The 20044-nt window shown below is 38.3% G+C and overlaps 2 protein-coding genes across 4 annotated transcripts; one reads left to right on the top strand and one right to left on the bottom strand.

The window, feature by feature from the left end:
• Window positions 1–632: 632 nt before the first annotated feature.
• alg9 (ALG9 alpha-1,2-mannosyltransferase) lies at window positions 633–8994 on the top strand. The gene is made up of 15 exons (XM_008427107.3): window positions 633–849; window positions 2278–2413; window positions 2540–2674; window positions 2936–3006; window positions 3357–3445; window positions 4367–4502; window positions 4573–4660; window positions 4868–4973; window positions 5956–6078; window positions 6317–6471; window positions 6559–6688; window positions 6770–6917; window positions 7662–7791; window positions 7872–8002; window positions 8145–8994. The coding sequence occupies exons 1-15, from the start codon at window positions 710–712 to the stop codon at window positions 8266–8268; spliced, it is 1842 nt and encodes a 613-aa protein (XP_008425329.1). The 5' UTR covers window positions 633–709; the 3' UTR covers window positions 8269–8994.
• A 56-nt stretch (window positions 8995–9050) lies between these two features.
• On the bottom strand, window positions 9051–18464 carry layna (layilin a). 3 transcript variants are annotated; one of them, XM_017308462.2, is made up of 8 exons: window positions 16672–18464; window positions 16544–16561; window positions 16130–16427; window positions 13752–13909; window positions 13632–13676; window positions 13476–13538; window positions 13296–13392; window positions 9051–12238 (listed from the first exon to the last, which is right to left on the bottom strand). In XM_017308462.2, the coding sequence occupies exons 1-8, from the start codon at window positions 16751–16753 to the stop codon at window positions 11539–11541; spliced, it is 1461 nt and encodes a 486-aa protein (XP_017163951.1). In that variant the 5' UTR covers window positions 16754–18464; the 3' UTR covers window positions 9051–11538. The 3 variants fall into 3 exon arrangements, with proteins under 3 accessions (XP_017163951.1, XP_008425331.1, XP_017163952.1); XM_008427109.3 differs by having other exon boundaries at window positions 16544–16564; window positions 16672–18463; XM_017308463.2 differs by lacking the exon at window positions 16544–16561 and having other exon boundaries at window positions 16672–18463.
• Between the last annotated feature and the right edge of the window lie 1580 nt (window positions 18465–20044).

The following is a 20044-nucleotide window of genomic DNA, read 5'->3' as shown; positions in this document are numbered from 1 at the left end:
CAATAATATGTTCATATAGGAGTATAAAGAAGCAAATCCTTTTTAATTTCCCTCCTCCACTTTATCGTCATCATCTGTTTATTAAAGTTATGAATGAATTAATCAAGGACTGTGATAAAAAGAGCATTTCATCTTTACAAAACACGGAAAATCAAAGCATTTCTTAAATACACGTATATGTCACAGAACTAATTATTTACTAATACAAATGTAAGTTTCTAATTGTTGCACTACTGCCACCTTCTGGAACTACTGAGTTTCTGCAGTCTACAGTGAATCAATTTGACTAATGACCACTTTTCACTCTGTCCTATAGTCCAACCTTTTCTTCTCTGCTTTTCACCTGTCACTCACAAAAGTATGTGCTTTTTATTCACTATTAAGAAAAATAAACTCTGTTGCTCATATTTCCTTATTATGTAGATGCATTTTTGTTTGTTTTTAATATGTTCTTTCTCTTTATGTACAAATTGTACATAAAGCCCCATTTTTAGATTCTCTGTAGACATCAAACTTTAAAATAATTATTTTACTTTAATTTTCTAAGTTACATAAAGAAATCAAACGCTTCATTATTGCTTCATACAATAATTAATAATATTGATGCGCTACACGACGTCTGCGAGAAGAAGAAACGAGGTTGGGCTCAATAACCGAACAAAGACGAAAATGACCGAAGCGCGACTCGGCAGAGCAGCGCTGGTGAAACATGGCGGCCAAGGCGCTTCGGCAGCGAGCCAGACGAGGCAGCAGACAGGATGCAAACAACGTGAACGTCCCAGCCGAAGCCCGGCCAACGAAAGAAGAGAAAGCCACCGATGAAAGCAAAATAACAGAGACCCGGCAAGAGTGAGTACGAGCCCGAAGAAGAGAGGCTTGAGACTACGGTGTTGTGCGCTCCATGGAGTGACTGACAGCTAGCTTTGCCAGCTAGCTACTTCATAGCAAGTTCTAACGATATCAAAGTGATAAAAAATATTTGCCTACGTCCACTGGATAATTAATAAGACTGTCTGCTCACAGTAATAAACCCCCAACAGACTGTTAATTGTAGCGCAGTTCCGCATTGTAGATCTGTAGCTGTTGCGGTTCAAAAAGCGGGTTTACCTGATCAGATTCATTCATTCTCCCCAGATGCTACGGCACATTTTTATAAAGATAACAGCTTTTCGGCGTCAATTCCAGCGCTACTGTCATGCCAGCAATTGTTGTTTTTGGTACCTTACTGAAGCCATCTAGATAAAATGTTGACAGGTTCATGGGATGACGTGTCTTAATAACAAAGCAGCATTGGATCAGCGCTGGGCTGGATCTGAGCCGTCTATCTAATCCGATCTAATGAAAGATGTGAAACAAAGAAGACTTGCAACACTGATCACATCCTTCCAACACAGAACATGTTAAATGTTCCCACTTTAATACTGGGAAAGCTCAGGTATTGTTTAGTCTTTAGAAGACGCCTTTTACAAATGAAAATATTATCAGGACATGCAGGATTCCCAAATAAAATTACTCTTTGTAGGCACAGTAAGCCAGTTATATTAAAATATATATTTGCTAAGGTATGTGCCGACTGTGAATAGGCATGGTGAAGGACCATATTTTCACAATGTAGTCTAGAAGAAAAATACTACTACTTGTGAGGTAATCATTTGCTTTTAAAACAAAATGAAACCGTTATTACTGCTGACAAATTAACCAAATATTTAATGTTAACTATCACTCTTTCATTGGCCTTCTGAGATTGATATATAGACCTTAGGAAAAAAGTAAACAATAAAAAAAAGGATAAGCACTCAAACTAAAGGAGGGAGGAAAAAGTGTATTGTTGACCAGATGCACCTGCATGATGTATATTTGTTATTAAAAATACTGAAGTATGCTGCTGAGACATACTGAGATATATTTTTGTTTTCTGGGACATAGTCTTTCAGACTCTTCACTAGTAATTGTCTCTGAGATGTACTTTGTTTTTCATTGCTAGTTTATATTTTTAAGTTAAATCATTTTGACAATACAGTTTTTATTTTGGTTTTTTAAATAAAGGCTAATCCATAGTTAATCATTAATTAGTAAAACACTGTAAAGAGCATAGTGCCCACGTGGAGTGTGATTACATTTGATTTGAAAATAACTTTTTATGAGTTATTTATACATATTTTAAATAAGTTGTTAATATTTAACGACCTTTTGGATATCTTCAGTGCATCTTTTGAGTCTTATGCATGTTGACTGTAAACAAGTTTTAAACGAGGATGTTTTCTTTCTTTCCAACAGGCCGATAAGTCGTGGAGGGCAGGTGTGGGCTCCAGAGGGGTCGACGGCATTTAAATGTCTCCTCTCTGCACGCTTTTGTGCTGCTTTGCTCAGCAACATCTCAGACTGCGATGAGACGTTTAACTACTGGGAGCCTGTAAGTTCCACTTTCCGATAGAAAATGAAGTCGTTAATAATGCTAAAAATTAGCAAAGTTGCCTCGAAACCTGTCTTCCACATTTTGCATCGTTTCAGTTGTTTTTGTCACGTTGTGTTTCCACAGATGCACTTTCTCTTGTATGGGACAGGAATGCAAACATGGGAATATTCCCCACTGTATGCCATCAGATCCTACGCATACTTATGGCTGCATGCGCTCCCTGCTTGTTTGCATGCCCATGTTCTACAGACTAACAAGGTTGGTATCATAAGCTGGAATCTCAGTTTTTGATGTAGCTGTTTACATTTTTTTTAATGTTTTGCTGAGAGTCATCAAGAGTTTCTTTCATAGTAAATGGCCTTTGTTCACATGAACCTCGGCCTTACTATTAGAACAATGTCTTTAAGAATTCTGTCTTTTTAAAGGTAGGAATTATTTATGTAAAAATACACACTGTTGCATATCACGATGCCAAAACATGCACTTTGATTTAAAAACTTGTGTTGTGCTGTGTTTCAGGTGTTGGTGTTCTACTTTGTGCGGTGTGTGTTAGCATTCTGCTGCTGTGTCTGTGAACTCTATTTTTACAAGTGAGTTTGTTCCCCTAAATACAAGACAGTAATACAGCACTTTGAAATTATATTAAGTTTTCCACTGCCTGGTTAAAAAACAACTAAGACAACTTATCATGTTGCCATGTTTGAACGGATCCTCTGCAAGGCGTCTTATTCTCTAAAGTGATGCTTTTTTTTTTTTTAGCATGAGGTCCCCTCTGAAGGTTTCTGCTGAGATTGATTTTTGGTAAACTAAAGGAACAGTCAGATCCCTTTCAGTATTGTGAGATTTGTTTTTGTTTTTGGCCAGGCAGTGCTTGAATGCATTTTGAAAGTTGAATGGAGTTGAAGTAAAGTGTTTGATTTGTTTGTTTGCTGTGATGCAGGGCAGTTTGTAAGAAGTTTGGTTTGCATGTGGGGAGGCTGATGTTGGCATTTCTTGTCCTGAGCACGGGAATGTTCTGCTCCTCGGCAGGTTGGTCAGATTAATTCCTAGCTTATCAGTTTTTATTGTTTGATAGATAATTGTAAACTACGTACTATGGAAACTAAAAGCTAAAGGAATACATGTTCTGTCTGACTTATTAAATGAACTGGGCAGTGGGTATTTAGTTTTTTACGGAACATGGGACTGCCACAGTGTACAATTATGCAAGTTATGGTATAATTAATAATTACATAATTTCTCCTCTGCTTACAATTTGAAACAGAAAAATTTCCAACCCCAGAAAACAGCTTCTGTTCCTTAGATTTTGGGAATACAGAAACATGTCCTGAATGTTTCCTGATTTGTTTGGCTGAAATTCATAAAATTATATATATATATATATATATATGAGAGAGAGAGAGAGAGCACTCACTCGGTCTTTAAGACTTATTTATAGTTGCACAAGTTCAAGACGACTTGCTCGCTCCCTGCTCCCTCAATTTGCTTGTGCAACCAAAGTTTAGATGACATTAATTCAGTTTGAATTATTTTATCTACACAGCGTCAACATGGAACAAGAGGCACTTTAGAAGACCAATTTAAATACATATTTATAGTCAGACTAATACAATCATGTAGACAGATTCAGAGTCATTTACATGCGTTCCAATTTTATCCTAGTTAGAAAACCATCCAGTCAAGTTGAATTTATTACACCAATTTGCAAAGAGTAAGGAAAATCAGCCGATGGCATCAAATCCCTGATGCAGCAGCAATCCCTCTTTCTGGATGAGGATGTGGTGACAGTGGATTGTATCGGTTCATTAACCGTACCGTACTATGACTCTTTTTAACAAGAACAAGCCTCCAGTTACTATTCTTAGAACGTGGCATGAATCTTTGACAGGTTTTCGTCAGCTTTTCATTCCTAACCATTCATCGTTTTTATTTTTATTTTTTTTTCCTCAGCTTTTCTGCCTTCCTCTTTCTGCATGTACACGACCCTGATTGCCATGACGGGGTGGTTTCAGGACTCGATACCACTGGCTGTTATGGGCGTGGCCGCCGGTGGAATCGTTGGCTGGCCATTTTCTGCCTTGATTGGGTAAGATGGTAAACGGTAACGCTCCCTCTTTAAAAGTAAAATTCAGAAAATCTGAATATCATCTGTGCAGGTTTCCGATCGCGTTCGACCTGCTGGTGATAAAGAGAGAGTGGAAGAGTTTCCTGATCTGGTGCGCTCTTGCTTTGCTTCTGCTGCTGGTGAGACTATTCACTGTAATATGTTGTGAAATAAGTAAACTTTTAGAAAAATCTCCATCTTGTTTTTGTGTCAAACTAGAGAGATATTACATTTTGTTTTTCAGTTATTCAAAAAATTACCCAGCATGCACTTTTTCATGTTTTCTGTGTTCATAAATGAAGAAGTGTGTTATTTATTTTTGTCTCCATTTTGTTCACATTTTCAAGGTCCCTCTGGTGGCAGTGGACTCCTTCTTTTATGGCAAATTGGTGATTGCTCCACTCAATATCCTGCTTTACAATGTCTTTACAGAACATGGGCCGGATCTTTATGGTAATTTGCACAAGTACATCACAGCCATGTCTCATTTTCTTTGTCACATTCCTTTAAAAATTATGTCAGAAGAGTAAACAACTCAGGGGAACATTATAATTTAATATTTCAATAGAATGCTTTAAATAATCAGAGAATTTTGTCTGTGAGGAACATGGCTCATTGTTTAGTGCCAGGATTTAATGTTAGAAAATTTTTAATGACTGCTTCAGAGAAGTTTAGTGAACAAAAAAAATAGCATTTCATACTTCAGCTTGCCAAGAGATAAATGAGGCATGAACCATTTTTATTATGTTTCAATTTGAAATAAAAATAGTAAATTTAAGTCAAATAATAATTATTTGTACATGTCTAATTTATTTGACACACAATTTTAAAATTAGAGGTGGACATTAATGAAATGATTTTTGTTTATAAAAATGTCAAATCTGATCTAATTATTTCACTTTTTTTTGTGGTATTTTTCCATTTTATTCTAGACTATAAAGTGGAATCATTACCTAATTTAAAATACTTAGGCTGTAGAATAAACTAAACTGTCCTTGTGCCCCCAACTACATAGCAACCTCAGAAATGTTCTTGATCGTCCTTCTGCACAGGAGCAAATCGTAAATTTTTACATATGTTTATTATTTTTAACATCTAATGAATTCGGATAGCTAACTGTTCAATTCTGCATCTAATTATTCAGATTAAAATTAATTATTATATAATATTATAACAAATAATAATAACAAAGATTCTACTGCTCTGTTGTTTTTTAATTATAGAAAAAGATGAAATACTGAACAGAGCAAACATGAGTTCAAATGTATTATCAGATTATATATGTCACATATTACATGTATCCACATTTAATGTAGTTGCATATCTTCATGATAGATGCCTTGAAATAAGTTTTCGATCTGATGGGTAGTTGTGAGTAACATTTAGAGCGACTCATTGTTAATTGGACTCTGTTTGTGTCACTCTGTGTTCTCAGGTACGGAGCCGTGGCATTTTTACTTTCTGAATGGAGTCCTGAACTTCAACCTGGTGTTTGTTTTGGCGTTGTTTTCCCTGCCGCTCACCGCTCTCATGGAGACGCTGCTGCACAGGTTCAATGGTGAGGCCTGACTCGCTTCTTTTCTGTTTTATTTTTACTTTAACGGTAATCAAAGCACTCAGGTTTCCATTTGTGACTTTTATTTGTGACAAGATCTCACTTAAGAAACATACCCATCCACTGGTGCTCTTCTGCACATTAGTTCCCCTTAGTTTACACGTGGTTAAAGAGTTTGTCTGTACTAATAATCAGGTCAGATTGTGATTTAACATGTTGCTTTTTTGTTTTTGTTTCGCAGTTCAGAACCTGGGCCGCCCATACTGGCTCACTCTTTCTCCCATGTATCTGTGGATGTTGGTTTTCTTCACTAGACCTCACAAGGAAGAGCGCTTCCTCTTTCCCATCTACCCTCTCATCTGCCTCAGTGGGGCAGTAGCGCTCTCGTCTTTACAGGTATCATTTGCTTTTTTCCAAGTGTACGGCTTCATTTTTTTTGACAGTGTTGGGGCAGATAAAGTATTTTAGTTTATTTTTCCACAGAAATGCTACCACTTCCTGTTCCAGCGATACCGACTGGAGCACTACACCGTTTCCTCCAACTGGCTGGCTTTAACCACTGTCGTTGCCTTCACAGTCCTGTCACTGTCTCGCTCTGTCGCTCTCTTCAGAGGTTTGTGCGCAAACAAGAGTCTTGGTAGCAGGCCTGTCAGCTCAAAGTAAGGTCAGATTTAGTTTTATGTCGTGTTTACAGGGTACCATGCTCCTCTGGACCTGTATCCAGAATTTCACCGCATCGCCAAGGATCCCACGCTGCACTCCGTCCCCGACGGCCGACCAGTCAGTGTGTGTGTTGGGAAAGAGTGGTACCGCTTCCCAAGCAGCTTCCTTCTGCCTCACAAGTTAGTAGTACTCATTAGTAACAGATTTTTTGCATTTCTGGATGTGATTGTGAGAAAGTCTTAAAACATCCTGTTTGATAACAGAAAAACACGATACAAGTTATAAAACATCATGTGTGGTTGCAGGAGAATTACCAAAAGATTGATAATGTCACAGGAATCCCACAGTCTTTAAAAACACATAAATAAAGTTATAATAATAATATAGTATGAAAAAAATACAGCAATTTCTATATTTTATTCCACGTCTCAATGCCAACAAGTTACACTCATCCATCTGCTACTTGTTTCTCCATCCATTCCATTTGTCAGTCATCCATCCTTCCTCCGGTTTGTCCATCCTCTAGTTGCCCATCCATCTCTCTTTGCTCTCTTTAAGCTCTGCAGAAGTGTCTTGCGTTCCATGGTGAACTTTTGGATTTATAGGTTTAAAACGTACCAAGAGTGTATTAAATCTGGAATTTTGATGAGACAGATGTGACGTTAGTTTCAAATAAAGTACTGTTGTCTTGATTTATCCTTTTCCTTAAGCTTTCTGTGTGTGTGTGGGTATTTAATTGCCTAAACTACTTCTTCTGCAGTTTTTCTGCCAAATCATAAGTATCTTCTCTCATTATTATCCAATTACCAGAACAGTTTTGGAAGGGGTTTTACATCAAAAATACTTTTATTTCTGTATCTGTTTTAATAATTAGAGTGGATGATTCTTATCTTTTCTGCTAAGAGTCTCATCTTTTTCTGTAGCTGGCAGCTCCACTTCATTCAGTCTGCGTTTAAGGGCCAGCTTCCTCAGCCGTACGCCTCTGGGCCTCAGGCCACGCAGATCATTCCAACCAATATGAACGACCAGAACCTGGAGGAGTCTTCCAGATATGTGAGCCCATTAGACGTAATGATGTTTGGCAGTGCGTAGGTAATAATTTCACTGACCCATGAAATTTCCTTTTTGTGCAGGTAGATATAAAACAGTGCCACTATCTCGTGGACTTGGAGACGGATGAGGAATCGCCACTTGAGCCTCGCTACTCAACCAGTAAAGAAGAGTGGTCGGTCATTGCTTATAAGCCTTTCCTTCAAGCTTCAAGGTACTTCGACAGATTACTACGGACTTTCTGACAATTTCCAGTTGTTCTACACTTGATATTTAAAATAAACATGCTTTTTTTCTATGTTCACAGAAGTTAAAAGACGGATGCATGTTTTAATGAGTTTTTTTTTTTTTCTCAGATCCTCCCCTCTCTTCAGAGCTTTCTACATCCCATTCATATCAGACCATCACACCACCTACAGACGGTACATGATCTTGAAAGCACGGCGACAAAAGCAGCCTCGTAAGCGGGCCCACGGCTGACTTTTGGGCCTGATCCTTCTCCCTGACCCATCCAAGATTATTGAAAAAAAAATTAGGAGTCGGTTACATCCGAGCTACGCAGCCGGTGTTTGTGTGTCAGTGTGCATGTGGTGTGGTTTGTTTAAAAAAAAAAAAAAAGTGTGAATTAGCGGACCCTTTAAAGACGTCACGTCTGCTTTGGGCTGGAGCGATTGTCAGAAGATGCTCTGAATGGAGATGTGATTGCCAATCATCAGCGAAGCTTTTTTTTTTTTTACTTTTTCGTGTTTGTACATTCATGTCTTAAAGGCGTAAGCAGAAACAGGATTTTACACTAAATCAACCTTAAGAGGCCACGGCACAACAAATCCAACTGTTTTCTGTTTATGCTGTACTTGAAAACGTGGCTTGAATTGAAGAATTCCTCTGAACATTTGATCTTAGTTAATGTAACGTCTGACTGTGTGGAAACGGTAAATGAATGAGGGTGTGTCGTTGACAGGGTTCCTACGCTATCTTCTCCTTCCAGTGTTTGGGTTTTGCAGGTTCCATCTTTGAAGAGTGTTCACTGCAAATATTTCTTCTATAAATCCATGGTAAAGTTCGGTTTTTGTATTTTAAAACTTTCTGCCAAAAATACTGACCAAACAAATCCGGAGAAGTATGAAATTTGGAAACGACAAATGTATAGGAACACTGTGTTAATTTAACTTGTGAATAATGTGAATAAATTCATGATCGACTGTGTGCAACTCTGTTTTCTCCTTTTTCTCACACTGAAAAACACTTGATGACCTGAGTGGTTCATTTCCGATCATTTTATTTAAAGATGTTTTCATGTAGCAATCATACAAACTCATCTCACTTGCAGGAGAGTTGTCAAAGGATTACACATTCTAAATAATAATAGTGAAAACGCATTCTTTCATTCTCTTCGATTTCATGCTGTTATGTATGGCGAGGCTGGAGCCACTTCGTCTGAATTCAGAGCAGGATCCACGTTTGAACCGATTCTGTAGGCAAAGGATAATGATAAATCACACAACAGTTTTGTGACATCGTACAATTTAAGGCAGGATCCAAAAACACAATAAACAGTTTAGAGTTTATTCTGAAATGCATCTGGTTTAAAAAAATGATTTTCAGGCACTGTGAACACATTTATTCATGACATCAATATTTGTGTGACAAAGCAAGGGCTGCATGATAAGTTAATGCAAACAGACTTGCACATCTTTTTTTTAAGTTTCTCTTTTAAAGATCCTGAACTTGATCAAATCTAGTTTTTTTCTTCAAATGGTGTCAGCTGCCTCTGAAAGATGCATCTTTTTGTTTTTGTCACTTTTTGTATTATTAATCGGTGAGCTGTCTCCCTTGATATGAGTGGATGAGATATACAGGCCCTGAGATATGATAAAAATTTAATCAGGTTAGCATTCCATCATATCATTACCAAAATGAAAATAGACTTAAAAAGGGATCCAAATAAGTTGTTTTACTTTTTCCATGCATTGGTTACTTTTAGAAACTCTCTACCAGCAAGAGCTGACATATTTATATTAGTGAGATGAGATTATGCAGCACAGGAGCAGCTAACCTCAAAGTGAGAGGAGAGATGGATTACAGTGTCACGAGATCCACACTCAGACTTTTTAATCTCTAAACCCCAAATGACCAGTGAACTAAAAGAGGTCAGCTGAGGTTACAAGGAACATACAAAGCTTATACATATTAGGATTGCTGTTCTATGCATCCCATTCTGCAGCACTTGTAATCTCATCTCTAAGGCAGCACAGAATAAAAGATTTTAACAGAATTGTTGCTAATAAAACTCAAACAACCCTCATGTTGTGTTATGCAGATGCACTGTCTGTACTGATGAAGATCCACTCACATCTGGTTGCTGATTGCTTTGGGCAACTACTTTCTTATTTCAGATGATAATTATTTGACGATTTAGGCTTTCATAAATTAAAGCCCAAATTGGTACAGTGAAAAACTATTTCCCCTCTTATGTCTTCGCTTTTAGCCATTTCTGACTCTTACCTGTTTTTCTTAATAGAATGAAATTTAATTTCAGAAAAAGATGACATGATTAAATACAAAATGCAGTTTTTAAATAATGGCCTAAATTCCTGGGGAGGAATTTTGCCCCTTATGTTCCTAAAGTAGCAAAAATAACCACAAAATATCACACAGCAATACCATGTTTAGGTGTCATTAAATGTCATTTTGCTAAAATAACTGTCAGTTTTATGCTAGATGTTAGTTGCACTTTTTCTCTTTAATCCACTTCATATTTTCCCAGAAATCTTGAGGATCAAATTATCATGTATGTTTGACAAACTTGTGACTGGCCTTGTGTCCTGTTTGATCAGCATTGCTGGGTTTTTTGTCTCGGGAGTCTGCTTTAAATGCTGTTGTGGGTTCTTTTATGACCTGGAAGAACCATTGAGGCAATATTGAAGTAGTTTTGGTTCACCACTGTACTGTTTTCTTCATTTGTGGATAATGGTTTTCACTGGGATTCGCTGGAGTCCCAATGCTTCAAAAAAAGCTAAGTAGCCCTTTCCAGATCTAAACTGATAGACGATCTTTTAGCCTACTTCATGTTGTCAAACAGGATCTACTTGAGTTTCTTCTTACATCTACTTTAATAATCATGCATTGGGAAATTTTAACTTCAGCCAATATCTGTGGCAAATCACAGTTAAGTCATGAGTTTACAAGTGGAGGTTACTACCTTTTCATAAAACGCTGGGTTCATTCGAATTGCTTTTTCTATTTATAAATTATCTCTCTATGATAAAACTGCATTTTTTTAATTTTCTAGCTACGCAGGTTATCTTTGTCTAATTTAAAACAAAAATTGATTAAACCTGAAAGGGGACAAATAGTTTCCCCAGCACTGTAAACTCTTCTGATGCAGGTTTAAGTTGAATTTTACATCTTCATCAAATTACAAAATCACTACGCAAAAGTGAATCTCATCAGACACACACGACAGGACTTAAAGTATGCATCATCCTGAAAATTATGCATCAGATATGCCAAGATACATGGCAATATAAGAAGCTTTAATTATTTAAATGTGTCTGACTGAAATGACCAGACTTCAATACTCATACGACTAACAAAGTAAGGGTTGGAGAAGAAACAAAATTAGTATTTTCAACCTTAGATTTAAAAAAAAACAACAACAATTAGGTCTTGCACATGCACACATTTTATCCATTCTTTTATCCCTGTTCAGTCGCTCTTACAGTGGTGTGAGCAGACTCGAGTGAAAAATCAGTATCTCTCTCTTTTTATCCATTCCTGCTCATTGAAGTACCTCCCTCCACTGTCAAGATTCAGGCCGTTTCTGTAGCAGTCCAGGTTTGTGTGGAAGGACTTCCGGTTTGCGTACGTTCCCAGACTGGTTTGAAACGCCTCGTGCCTGCCGCTGGTAACGTACGTCTGGTAGAGGTCAACCTTTCCCGTTTGACCTCCAGCTTTAAGTCTGGCATCATACAATTCAGTGCCTGCTCTGATGCTGCTGTCAAATAGGCCGGGATCTCCATACACAGTGCCGCTGTAATGCTCGCTCTTCGTGGTGCGGCGGCCCAGGCTTCTGTCGTAATACTCCCTGTTTTTGGTGCGACCCAGACTGCCGTCGTTCAGTACCCTCTTAGCCGAGCGTCCCAAGCTGCTGTCGTAGAAGTCACGGGTGCCCCGACGCCCGAGGCTGAGGTCGTTGAGGTCAAAGTTCAGGAAGTCGCTCTCCGTGCTCGCAAGGGTTACGAAGCCGCTTTCTGTGTCCCGTCCACCAAGGTTGTCGTAGTCACCCGTCGGCGTGTCCGGAGAGGAGCACAAAAAGGAGGTGTTCTTTGTTTGTGGGCGAGCAGAAACCAGGTCATCATCCTTCTGGGAGCGGATGACGTTGTAGACGTCTGTAGTAGTTGGACTGGGATCTGTTTGGCATACTTCTGATTTCTGTACGTTCCTCCTTCTGTGTCACACACAGAGATAAGGAAAACACCCAAAGTAATAAAGCCTATTCAAAACTGTACTTTAAAACAATTAACTAATCACTTGGGTTGATGCATATTTACATGTTGGTTAAGTATCTTTTTGAATCAGGGTTCTGCAGAATAGTTAGCAGTTGACAATATCTTACTTGCAGTAGACACCAGTCAGATCTCAGTTAACTTTTATAACCTGACCATGTGAGGAGTCTATGTAATGCAACAAAGCTGCACAGTCTGAAATATCTGAGGTGAAAATAAGGCTTTGTCGATACCAATTATTTCAGAGCTGTTCAGGTTAACATTGTTGAATTGATCTTCACAGTTTTTGGAGATTTGTATCAATTATGATTTTTCAATGTGGGTTGTACACGGTAACTTTTTCTGTCCCATCATCCACTTTGGCGTTGGTTGTAATTCAGCATGGACTTATAGAAAAATAACAACCTAAGGAAATGCACCGATCTGATTTTAGCAGCTGACTGAGCAGTGTTATTTAATAGGGCACTTGCATAAACTCCTAAGAGATTTTTTAGGAATTTGGTGTGTTTTAAGATGGCAAAAATCAACTTTTGAAGCTCTATCTTACAGTAGGCTCTCTTTGTCCAACCGGAATTTATTTTGCTTGTTTTTGTTGTGTATGTTAGCTAACAACTAATGATAACTTCATCAAACCCCACTCTTAAAAAAACCTGACTTATCCCCTATAACATATTGTAAAAACCTTTCTTCAGAAAATTACATTGAAAAACTACATTGTCTTGCTGTATTTAAGAAAGGTGAGATGATCTTTTTGAGTTTAAACTTGAAAACTGCTGCAAAAAAGTGTAAGATTTGGAGCTGCAAGAACAAAAAAGTTTTAAATTAAAAATCTGCTTTAAATTTAAAGTCTGCAAACGTTGCCTTTTCAATTAAACAAAAATAAAAATAGTCCCGTAAACAAGTTATTATATTGTACAATTACAAGCACTATATGAATAACTGATTTTTATTTTTATTTTCTGTTGTCTTTTTTTATGCATTTTAGCTTTAGCCTCTCACCGTCTGAGCAGCACTTTGAAGCAGCAAACTCCCATCACTGTCAGAAGCAGCAGGATTAGTGGGATTGTGGGAATGATGACGTAAACTAAATTCACGGCTACAAGACAGAAGTAGATGTTAGAAACTAATATTTTGTGATAGCTGTATAATTTTTGGCAGTAAACGCAGACTTTAAATGACCTGTTCTTCTTTCCTGGTTGTTGTCACTTGGATCCCATGGAAGTGCAGATGGAAGGGAGACATCTGCAATATAATGACGTCTCAGGCTTTGTACATATACATACTGCTTAAAGTAGCAGAAATGTCCAATATCAATGTGTTGTCATGTACTTTTACCTTTCTGGCTGGAGTTGGGAGACAGAGTGGATGACATTGGCTTTTCTGTGAAGAATATGGAAATAAAGAAATTTAGAAATATTCAAAGTGAGACAACAGATAATTTCTTTTCAGCTGTACCTCCTGAGTATTTGCAGATAAAATTGTTCTTGGTTTCGCAGTTGTCATCGTTCCACTGGAACATGTAGAGCCCACCGTGACCGGCCGGAGCCGACGGTTGGTGGTACATCACCACACACACTTCATAGCCGCACGACGGCTCATCAATGTGCCAGTTCCTGAACACACAGACGGAGCATATTTAGCGTCTTTAAAAAGTATTGATGTAGCTCGGACCTCCACGCATTTGGTCACATTAAAACCAGAGATTTTCATGTAGTTTTGGGGACATTTTCTTGTGATAAATAAATACAAATGTAAGAAATAAATGGGTTCCAAGAACCTACAAATGTCAATTTTGATCAGTTGTCTTCATAACCCAAATGATTGGTAATTGTAATAGTTTTATGATCTACTATGAAAGATCGACATCAGTTGTGCACCAGAAACTCATTTTTGTTGAGAGAAACTTTAGTTTGGAAAAACAAAAGTTTTGAATAAATCTGTTTTGACATTGATTTTCCCCTTTTGATTTCTCTGTTACCATATTATGTAATCATCTTGTACACTGTTTTACCTCAGGATGATTCTCTATAAGTCTTCCAGAATAATTTTAATATATTCTATATTAGATGAAGGAAGGGCTTCTGTTTGTATAATTCAGTCTAAACCCTGCCTCATAAACCAGACCAACAGTGTTTTGGTCACAAAATTCATGTATTCCTTACTTTTGCAAGACACTTAGTTTGAAAATTCTGCTGATCATCTAGGTAAAGTCATGAATGATTAGAGTAAGTAAAACATGTTTTATAACCTGTCTCTGGCATGTTTCCCTTTTTGTTGCCAAATTGAACTCGCTGTTGGCAGCATCACTGGTGTTGTTATCTTGATTAATGGCTCCTGCAGTATTTCAATTAGATTTTGATGTGTACCTAATTCAATGGCCACAGAGTGGGTGTAACTCACCCGTCTGTGTTTCACCTAATGGAGATGAAGGATATGCACATTTAAATGTATAGAAAGTTTGGAGGAGTTTGGGTAACTCAGATCTGAAGTTTCTGGGCGGCAGGGTTCCTATATAAGACAAAACTCATCCCGAAATGCTAAAAGCTTTTAAAACGGTAGATCTGTTGTAGTTGATAGACCCGTTTAGAGTTTCATAGAGAGCTGTATGATGCCTGTTCACACCCTTAAAGAAAGAACATAAGAAAGTTTGTTCCAACTATAAAAGATTTACACTATTCAGTCTCCTTGAGGACCTTTGTGAATTTCATACAGATCTTTACTTTGGTGGAATAGCCGAGAAGTCTGATTGTCCTTTCCGCAAGCGTTAAGTGAATCAAAAAATTTCTCTTTTTCCATAGAGACATTTTGTGGAGGATGATGTGGGAATATGAGGTGCTGGGGATGATTTTAAAGGTAGCGCAAGAGCTGTTTCCTCATTCACAGATAAGTCTGTGCTTGTCTGTGCTCCTTGTGCCAAATATTCCTTTGGTGTTCATGTAGGATATAAAGAAGCTACCATAAAAAAGTGGTTGGTAGGATTAATCTTTGCTTTTTGTAGATTATGTGGTTCTGTTCCTGTATTCAAACAATGACTTTCAGTATAATCAGAGCTGAGAGAGAGAGCCAGCTGCTCTAAGTGTGAAGATATGTCCCTCAATTTGAAAGATGTAGGTTGCTACCTTCAGGTTGGGTGTCAAAGGAGGTCAAGTATTTTGTTCTTGAATGTTGGTAGGATGGAGCAGGAGATGGAAGTTAGATTGAAACCTCGTGGGAGGTTCCGCCTGGTGTATTGACTTGAAAAAAGATTAAACCAAAAAGGCAAAGCTTTCGATTAACCAACTGTCTACATCTTGACCCTGACCTTGGTCATGGCATATAGATCATGCCTGAAGAAACAAGACACAACTGGCTGCAATGAGCTTCCTCCATCAAGTGGCCAGGCTCCTCAGCCTTACGAATCAGGGGAGAAAGTTTGTCATCTGGGAACTCAGAGTAAAGCAACTACACATTAGAGTCAATTTAGGTAGCTCGGATATATTCATCATTTGGAGGTTTTCTGGTCGTGTTAGGAAGGAGAATCCGGGGAAGACCCAGAAGACCATCTCTCTATCCTGGAATCACATTGATATCCAGGATAGAGAGATGGTTTCCCTTCTGGACCGCTTACTCCTGCAACACGATCTCAGATAAAAAGAAGACAACAGACGGAGATTCAGGATTCTTTAAAGTAAGGTTTATGGCGGCTGCTCTGTTGACAGACAACACTTTAATGGGTTGGAATAATGATTGCACTTAGCAAAAGTGAAGTGCGTTTGTGATGAAATGATTCTGTAACTGTGTGGAGCTTATTAAAAAAACCCACAAATGACCCCTGGCGACCCCTCCACTCCTACCTGAACGAGGATTTGCTCCCGTCCAGCCAGTAGTACTGAGACGAGCAGTCCGAGCTGCTGTCCTTGTGTCCCGATCCACGCCGGAGACCTATCCAGAAGTCTCCATCTGTGGGACGGAGATCTCTGATGAGCTGCTCTATGACGTGCTGCTCGGACGCAGACTCGATGCTCAGCAGCTGGCCGCCGTCTCGTTTGCAAGCGCTCTCTGCCTCCTCAAAGTTCAACTTCCAGCGCAGCTCTGAGAAATAGGCCAGTTTGTAACAAGGTCTCCCTTTTCCTGTCTTGCACACTCTTTGGCCTGGACAGACACAAAAAAAGAGACGTAAAGTAAACACATGGGATCTTTTCTTTACTGGTTTCTAACAATGAGGCAAACATATACTGAGATACATGCTGAATATGTTGTCTGTGTACCTCTCGCTTCAAATATGTCTGCTTCAGGAATCAAAGTCCAGTTTAGAGTCCAGAAGCCAAAACAAAACAGATCCTCAGATTAATTCAAATGTTCTTGACTTTGCGTTGTGTTTTTAAGAGTAGCTTACCTGTAATGACGCTCGCTGCTGCAGATGGATGAACACAAAAGAGCAGGAGGAAAAAGGCAGTTATCACCAGGTCCATCTTCATTTACTGTCTTCAGTTTTCTACCAGAACTTCAACTGAAGTTTCGTCCTTTTCATTTCTGTTCATCTGTCAGGCCGTTAAATCGGTTCAAACAAATCCAGAAAGTCCATCTAAATTCCGCAAAAGTGTGTAAAAAAAGTTCTGAAAAGGTTGAAATTGAAAGGCAAAAAGTGATTTATTTTACAAAACGGGACAAGAGGGACAAGTCTCCTGTTGTATCTAGTGAAAAAGGCTGTGTGTGTTTCAGAAGGAGGAGCAGAGAGAGAGAGGAGGAGAAAAAGACTTCATCTTTGGGAGGGGGGCTGTAATCTGTTAAGAGCAGTCTTAATGATAAGAGAAGAGGATACATTGATCGCTGGACATCCAATCGCCCAAGTGGTTCTCATCGTAAATGCTGACAAGAGGCAGATTTCACTCATTCCTTTATTACTTAAGCTTTCGATATTATCATTACAAAAGTGTTACATGAAAACGATCCTTCTTAACTCGATCAGGGATCATTTAAAACGTTATTCCCAGTTCCTCTGGGCTGCAGCACTCTTACTGGTTGCAAAGCAGCGTAGATCTTTGTTTGACATCTCAGATCTCTATTGAATAAAGAAAAGTAAGGAGGAAAGCTGAGAAATGCACTTTACATACTTGGATATATGTGTCCAGGTTTGATTTAGATGCATTACCTCAGTTGGGAAGACATGACTTCACCTTTTCAAATGAAGCCCTCTCTTCTTTAAATCGATAAGCAGAGTGCAAATGCAACAAAAGCAAAATCTGTCTTGAACTGTAGAAGAAGCAATCTGTATTTTAATCAGAAATAATGCTCACCATTATCAGTAACTATTATTAATAGGTGCACTTAGATTACATATGACTCATTGTCATATTTAAATCAAAGATAAGAGAAACATTTCGGTACAGTTAGTTTTACAGGAGCTCCTGCTGTAAAACTGAACTCATCTTTCACTGCAGCAGCTTGATGTCAAGCTGAAAAATTACTAAAAATATGACTTCCAACCGGACTGCATTTAATCAGCTGGGAACTTTTCTTATGTCAAGAAAAATTATTTCAAAATGATGTGAAATAAATTGGAGTTAGGCATGTTTCTGATTTATGTATCCCTTTATTAGGTAAAGAGTTTTGGTTACTAATCCAGATGTTTTATGTTTTGGGGGAACAAATGTGTTGCTACACAAAGGCTTGCTACTCCTCAGTCGTTTCTTCATTTCAGTACTTTGCCTATTTAAAGTGAACACATACGTGTTTTGGATCAGATGTTACTTTACTTACCTTATAAGTAAAGTCAAGTGTAGGCAAGTTGTAAGACAAACCTAAAAATCATCATTGTAATCCTTTTGAATCTTAAGGAATCATTTTGATTTTTATGACGGTTTTAGTCAATTTTACTTGTAGTGGAACAGCTGGTGAATTCATCTATGTAACAGTTTTACAATTGTTTACATTGAATTTCAACTCTTGTCTTGTTTTTTAAATGGTTAAATCAGTACTTAGAAAAAATATAACTTATCAAGCTAAAGTCAAACAGGCTTTTACTTCAGTAAATAGCAATTGAGTTTTTAAGGACCTGACACTAAACTTTATCACCAGGTGTAGGAAGACCTTTATATTTCTCTGATTCCATGTCTGATTACGTTTTCAGTTTCTTTTACAAATTTTAGATCAATTTGTATATTTTAAAGTGAGGCTAACTGATTATTGAAGACAAATTGGGCTTTACTAGCTTTTGGTAATTAATGTGTGTGTCACCAGGGCTGCACAGTGTCGCAGTTGGTAGAGCTGTTGCCGTGCAGCAAGAAGGTTCTGGGTTCGATTCCCGACCCGGGTCTTTCTGCATAGAGTTTGCATGTTCCCCCTGTGCATGTGTGGGTTTTCTCCGGGTACTCCGGTTTCCTCCCACAGTCCAAAAACATGATTGGCCTCTCCAAATTGCCCCTAGGTGTGTGTGTGTGTGTGTGTGCGCGTGTGTGCGTGTGTGTGTGTGTGTGTGTGTGTGTGTGTGTGTGAGTGTGTGCATGGTTGTTTGTCCTGTGTGTCTCTGTGTTGCCCTGTGACAGACTGGCGACCTGTCCAGGGTGACCCCGCCTCTCGCCCGGAACGTTAGCTGGAGATAGCCACCAGCAACCCTCCCGACCCCACTAAGGGACAATGGTGTAAAGAAAATGGATGGATGGATGGATGGGTGTGTGTCACCAGCATGTTAACTGAAAAATATGCCTATTCTTCACAAAATGACAAACTGGGCCAGATTAAAAGAACATTAATTTTGGCCATTAATTCTCAAGCTGTGCCACAGACTAAATATGCTTTGATCTAAACCACTCTTGTCAGGTTGTTTTGTTAGTGTCGCTGTTTCACTAGAAGATAATATCCAAATTCAGCTCAAGTCATTTGCAGTCTCTCTTTTTTTTCCCGTGTTTCTTCCATCCATCTGCCTATTAACTCTGATTGGCTTAAATGTCCATGCTGAAGAAAAGCATCCCAGGACTATGATGCTCCCACCACCATGTTTCACTGTCCTAGTTATGGTTAGTGTGTGTGTCACTGTCCCGGTAACACACACATTAATTACCAAAAGCTGATAAAGCCCAATTTGTCTTCAATAATCAGTTAACCTCGCTTTGAAATATACCAATTGATCCTGGAGGCGATGTGTTGATTTTCTTTCTTTTTTTCCAGAGATGTTTAGAGTCGGATATATTCTGATTCCTGATCTAACTCTGTTTAAAGTATTTCTGAACTTTCTCGCTGACCTGTCTGCTGTGTTCATTGGTCTTCATAATGATGTTTGTTCCTTAATGTTCTCCAACAATCCCTTTAGACCGTCACAGATTGAATTACGCACGGTGGAATATATTTACTAATTTGGTGACTTCTGAAAGCATTTGCACAAAATCATATTTAAAGGTAATGAGGGAAGAGTGCAAAAGTTTTTTTTCACAATCATGCACTACTTTGAGTTGGTTCTCAAGAAAACATATTAAGGTTTGGGGGTTTGAACGTGACACAAAATGTGAAAATAGTCTAATGGGTTTGAATGCATTTGCTCTTTGTATACACTAGTAAGTCAGAAGCTGCTAAATTTGCATTACCTGCTGTTTAAATTTACCACAAAAATAAAAAAACAGGTCATGAGAGTTCAGGCAAATAAAGTTTTATTGTCTATCTGTGCAATTTCATTTTAAAGTAACAGGATCAGCAAAAAATATGCATTCAATGCATGCAATCTTCTTTTCTAGAGCTCAAAAGAGGGGAAAACGTGTATGCATGCAGTTCCTAAT

Source organism: Poecilia reticulata, chromosome 14 (assembly GCF_904066995.2).
Source record: "Poecilia reticulata chromosome 14, P_reticulata-male-v2, whole genome shotgun sequence".
In the NCBI taxonomy this organism is placed as follows: Eukaryota; Metazoa; Chordata; class Actinopteri; order Cyprinodontiformes; family Poeciliidae; genus Poecilia; species Poecilia reticulata.
Note: the sequence above shows the minus strand (reverse complement) of the source record. Positions and strands in the feature narration are given on the sequence as shown.

Coding starts and splice junctions, on each gene's coding strand:
- alg9 (XM_008427107.3), top strand. CDS start 710: ATGGCGGCCAAGGCGCTTCGGCAGCGAGCCAGACGAGGCAGCAGACAG. Junction 3,446..4,366: donor AATGTTCTGCTCCTCGGCAG/GTTGGTCAGATT, acceptor TTTTTTCCTCAG/CTTTTCTGCCTTCCTCTTTC. Junction 4,503..4,572: donor CCATTTTCTGCCTTGATTGG/GTAAGATGGTAA, acceptor TCATCTGTGCAG/GTTTCCGATCGCGTTCGACC.
- layna (XM_008427109.3), bottom strand. CDS start 16,753: ATGAAGATGGACCTGGTGATAACTGCCTTTTTCCTCCTGCTCTTTTGT. Junction 13,910..16,129: donor GGGAGCAAATCCTCGTTCAG/GTAGGAGTGGAG, acceptor CTGTGTGTTCAG/GAACTGGCACATTGATGAGC. Junction 13,393..13,475: donor CAACCAGGAAAGAAGAACAG/GTCATTTAAAGT, acceptor TCTGTCTTGTAG/CCGTGAATTTAGTTTACGTC.